Below are 4933 nucleotides of genomic sequence, written 5' to 3' on the forward strand. Positions count from 1 at the left end.
TTAGCGGCTCTTCCTATTCACCGACCTGGTGACTGATTATTCCCAGGCGTTTTAAAGTTGGGTCCGTAATTCATCATTTCGCGGGAAGAGCCCACTCGGGTCCTGGGGCTCAGGGCGCGGGAGGGCGCCGGGGACCCGCGCCCTGGGCGGAGGCAGGCGGGCGCCGCGGGCTCTCGGCTCGGCCCTGGCCCGCACGCGGGTCCGGAGGGTTTGCGGGGGCAGCCCTGTGCCCTGGCGCCCCGCAGCCGGTCTGCGCGCCGGTCCCCGGGGCAGGAGAGCCGGGTCCCGCCTACCACCCCGCGCGCCAGGGCAGCCTCCCGCACCCGTGCCAGGGCCCCGCGCGCCGGGGCCGCCCTCGCCGCGCGGGGCCTGGCTGGGGCGAGGGGCGAAGCAAAGAGGCGCCTGGCATCTGCGTGCCCGCGTGGGGAGAAGCAGCCGGCCGGGCCGGGCACAACGCGGCGCTGGCAGTCGGCGGGGCCCACGTGCGGGCAGGGGCAGGGGCAGGGGCAGGGCCAGGGCCAGGGCCAGGGCCAGGGGCAGCTGCTCTCCCCCCGCGGCCCCGCTCCGCAGATGTCACCACAAATCTCGGCGGCTTTGCAGGGGCTCCCGCACCCTGCGGGGGGGCGGCGCGGAGGAGCCTCGGGTGCCGCAACAGGTGCTGCGGTGCGCGCTGCCCCCCGCGGGCCGCCGGCTCCCCGCGCCCCCGGGGCCTGGTGCGGGGCGGGGGGAGGCAGCCCCGCCACCGGCTCCCCCCGCCTCGCCGGGGGCCGCGGCCGCGCCCGCCTCGTCCCCAGAAGGGCTCCCGGGCGCACGCGGCGGCGCGGCTGGAGACGGTTACTTCTTTCTTGTTGTGCCGTCCCGGTGTATTTACCTTGGGAGCCGGGGCGCGGGGGCGCCCGGGCGGCCCCGGCCTTATCTCCCCCCTCCTCTCCACATCAAACAGTCCCAGTTGGCTGGAGCAGCCTGCAGGCAAGCCCCAGATTGCAGCCCGTCCCCAACGCCCGGCAGCTGAGAGATGGGCTGCAGCTTCACTGGCGACCATATGCTTTCAATAAAATAAGACAAATAGGGCCGGGAGATAGGGATTGCAGTAAACCTGTTATAAAGCACCAGAACCCAGGCCAATGTAAACGACAGCAGGGCCCCTCCTGGAAGGGCCCTTCAGTGCCAGCGCTGCCGCGGAGCCGCCCGGACAGGTGTGAGCAGCAGCCTCCTCCGGTCCCCCGGGGATTTTTATCACGTTTGTGGTAATATTGTGCTTGTTATGCTAACTATGAGTAAACATGCCCGGCCCGCGGTGTGGCAGTGCGGGGGAGTTATCAGAGAGTGGCGGTGGGAAGGTGATTTAACAATAAAGTTGTTTCCCAGCAGGTGATGGCTGCCCCCAGCCCCATGATTAATGCTTCCCAAAGCACTCCACTCCACAATCTCTTGTCATTATTTATTAAACGAAATCTATTTATTATTATTTTAGCAAACAGTGGTACCAGGTGGGGCTTTCTTTTCCTCTTCAGCTTTTGTCTGAAGGACGTTTGAAGTGGGCAGTCTGAGGCTTGGAAACTCGCTCACCAGATTTTTGCCGTCCATTTGCACAAGTACAAAAATCTGCCAGGGCCTTGCTATTCATTCCCCTCCCTTGTTGCGGCTCTGAAGGGGCAGGCAAAATTCGAGAGGGAAGAAAAGCCCCCCCTCCCCCCTCCCATCCCCCTCCCAAATGGGCGGCCGAGGCTGCAGCCGCCGCAGGCACGGCCAGATGCACGTGCCCGGGAGCCCCGGCCCGAGCGCGCGTCTGGAGAGGGCGGCGCACGAGGGCGCCTGGGCCGGGCCGGGCCCCCCGCAGCCCCGCGCCAGGCCCGGCAGCCACGGGCCCGAGCACGCGCTGCCGGCCGCGGGGAAGGAGCTGTTTCAGCACCACGGCTCCGCACGCGGCTCTCCCGGCCCCAGACCCCGGGGGCCCGGGGCCGCGGCGGCCAGGAGCGGCTTTTGGTGAAGGGGAGCGAGCCGTTAAGGCTTCCCAAGTGCAGCGGCCGTGGCTGCCCGAGCCCCCGGGCCCGGCCCCTCCGGGCTCGGGACCGGCTGGTACACACCCCGCCGGGGAGCCCAGCCCCAGGGCCCGGCGCGGGCAGCTCGTCCTGCTCCTCCAGGCTGTGCGCAAAGGCTGGGCGCACTTTGCGCACTGCCAGCTCCCTTGCTCCGGACGCCTCCTCCCGAGGAAAAGGGAGCGGGGGGCGCAGCAGCTTCCCGCCCCGGCCCCGGCCCTGCCCTGCGGCTGCGGCGGGGCCGGCTGGGAACAGGACCGCGGCTGTGCTGCCCGGGCGCCGGCTGCAGTCTGGCCCGGACTGTGAGGGAAGGAAGCGGCCCCGGGAGGCCCCGGGCTCCGGCGGGCCGGGTTTCGGTCCATCACACCTGATGCGGCTCAACCTCTGAGCCGGCCCGCGGCTCCCGGCCCGGGCAATGCCTGCAGAAGAAGCCCCTGCCGCCCTCCCCCGCCGCCCGAGCTGCTCCTGGCCGCGGCTCTCCACGCTCCCGGCTCCCCTGAGAGCCGGCGCTGGGCCCCCCGCCGCGGGGCTGCGGTCTTCTGCCCGTCTCTGGCTTCCTCCCCCACTGGGCTCGGGTGGAAGCCACGAGGCCAGAGCTGGCCTGGAAGCCAGGGCAAGGGACGGGGCATCTCCCGTGGCCCCGAGCAGGAGGCCGAGCCAGGGCCGGGCTGCAGCGAGCCGAGGGCGCAGCGCAGGTCCGGGCTGGTGCTCGGGTACCAGGGGCTGCGGCCGTCTTAGAGGCTGGGCGGCCCGGAGCGGGCTGCGCAGAGGTTCCCCGGCCCCACACGGCGCGAGGGGAGCAGGCCCCGGGGGGCTTCGTCTCACCCCCTCCCTGGCGGACGGGCCAAGGCGAGCCGGGACTCCCCCTCCGGGAGGGTATGTGAGGGCTCGGAGCCGGGGTGGGTAAAAACATCGAGCCCCCACAGCTCCTTACACGTGGGGCGAGAGGGGAGATGGCCCCGCTCCCGCCCCCCATGCGGGGAGCGTGCGGGCGCATCGGGGCAGCCCTGGCTCAGTCCGCCTGGGCCGCAGGAGGGACCGGCGCGCACGGCCTGACCCCGGGGCCGCGCGCTTCTTGCAGGGGCCCCGCTGCGAGTCCCGCCCCAACGGTGAGAGCCTCGGGGAGCCGGGCGCGGGGCAGCCTCGGCCTTCGTCCCTGCGCGCAGCGGGGCGAGGCCCGTGGCTTCCCCGAGCCCGGGCCCCGCCGGGCAGAGCGCCCCGTGCGCGGCGGTGCCGGGCTCAGCCCGTTCGCGCGGCGCGCTCCGGCGCACTTGCGGTCCGTGGCCCTCACCCCGCCCGGGGACAGGCCCCGCGGAGGGGCCGTGGCGGGGCCCGCTCTCTGCCCCGGGCCGCTGCCGGGTGTCGGCTCCTTCTCGGCCCTGCCCTTGACCGTGCCCCTGCCCTTGACCCTGTCCATGTCCTTGCCCCTACCGCCCTGCGCCTTTGAGCGCCTGCGGGACACACAAGTGGCCCGCGCTGATGTCCCGTCCCGCCGGGAGGCGCTGGCGCCCAGCCCGTGCCCCTTCGCACCCCAGGCTGTGTCTAGTGAGGCGCGGGGGGGGAGGGGGGTGGCGGTCCGCGCCCCGCTTCCCCCGGCACAGGCCGGGCTACCGCGGAGCCGCCCGGCCCGAGGGAGCGGCCGGCGGGCAGCAAGCGGAGCAGGTGCGCTACCCGCCCCGCCGGGCTCCGTGGCCCCCGCTCGGTTCGGCTCGGCCCGGGGGGATGAGGGCTCGCCCGGGCGGAGGCGCTGGTGCCTGGGCGAGGAGCAGGGGCCGCCCCGCCCCGCCCCGCCCCGCCGCCGGTCCGCGCCTTTGTTGCGCTCCCAGCTGTGCGGGGCTCGCGTGGCGGCCCCCGGCCGCGCCGCCTCTGATTGGGCGGCGGCGGGCGGGAACGAGCCCGGCACGCTCCGGGATAAAGCGTGGCAGGGGCCACGCGGCGGCGGGGGAGGCCCCATTGTCTCGGCCGCGCATATAGGGGCGCGGGCGGGCGTGTGCCGCCGCCGCGCTCCGGGCAGTCCGAGCCGGGCTCCTCCGCACCAGGCAGCCAGGTAAGCCCCGGGCACCCGCTGCGCTGCCCGGGCCCTGCGGCCGGGGGCTGCGCAGGGGCTGACGCGGCCGCTTCCCCGCAGGATGTCCCCGCAGCAGCCGCCCGACGGCGCCGCCTCCCCGCCGCCGCCCGCCTGCACCCCGCCGGGCTCCCCGGCGCGGAGGCCGAGGGGGCGGCGGGGCCGCGGGCGGGCGCGCAGCGAGGCGGCGCTGAGCCGGCAGAAGCGCAGCCGGCGCATGAAGGCCAACGACCGCGAGCGCAACCGCATGCACCACCTCAACTCGGCGCTGGATGCGCTGCGCGGGGTGCTGCCCACGCTGCCCGACGACGCGCGCCTCACCAAGATCGAGACGCTGCGCTTCGCCCACAACTACATCTGGGCGCTGACCGAGACGCTGCGCCTGGCCGACCAGAGCCTGTTGCCGGGCCGCGAGCCGCCGGGCCCGGCCGGCGCCTGCCTGCTGCCCCTGCCCAGCCCCGGCAGCGCCTCGCCCTGCGACTGGGACTCTCTGGGCTCGCCCGGCTCGCGGGCCGGCAGCCTCAGCCCCGCCGGCTCCACGGAGGAGGCGCGCGCCTACCCCGCGCCCTGCCTGCGGCACAGCCCCCGCGCCTGCCCGCAGCTCGCCTGAGCCGCCCCGCTCCTGCCCCTGGGCGGCCGCCCACGCTCCAGGCGCCAGCTCTTGCCCCTGACCCGCTTTGCCTTAAACGGAACGGGCCTCGCCCCTTCTCTGTGCACTTTCCAGGCTCCTGCTAGCGGCGTCGACACGGGGCTGCTTGGGGGCACCGACGCTGCTGAGCTCCGGCCCGGTCTGGCTTGCAAGAAGCAGCAGGAGAAGACATGCACCCGG

The 4933-nt window shown here is 73.9% G+C and overlaps 1 protein-coding gene across 1 annotated transcript; it reads left to right on the forward strand.

The window, feature by feature from the left end:
- The first annotated feature begins 4168 nt into the window (after positions 1 to 4168).
- On the forward strand, positions 4169 to 4714 carry NEUROG3 (neurogenin 3). The gene has a single exon (XM_090057774.1). It carries the CDS (start codon positions 4169 to 4171, stop codon positions 4712 to 4714), a length of 546 nt encoding a protein of 181 aa, XP_089913900.1.
- Positions 4715 to 4933: the final 219 nt, after the last annotated feature.

Source organism: Crocodylus siamensis, chromosome 7 (assembly GCF_052110815.1).
Source record: "Crocodylus siamensis isolate JL-2025a chromosome 7, ASM5211081v1, whole genome shotgun sequence".
Taxonomy (NCBI): Eukaryota; Metazoa; Chordata; order Crocodylia; family Crocodylidae; genus Crocodylus; species Crocodylus siamensis.

Bases quoted from the DNA above. Each gene is read 5' to 3' on its own strand.
- NEUROG3 (XM_090057774.1), top strand. From the start codon at position 4,169: ATGTCCCCGCAGCAGCCGCCCGACGGCGCCGCCTCCCCGCCGCCGCCC.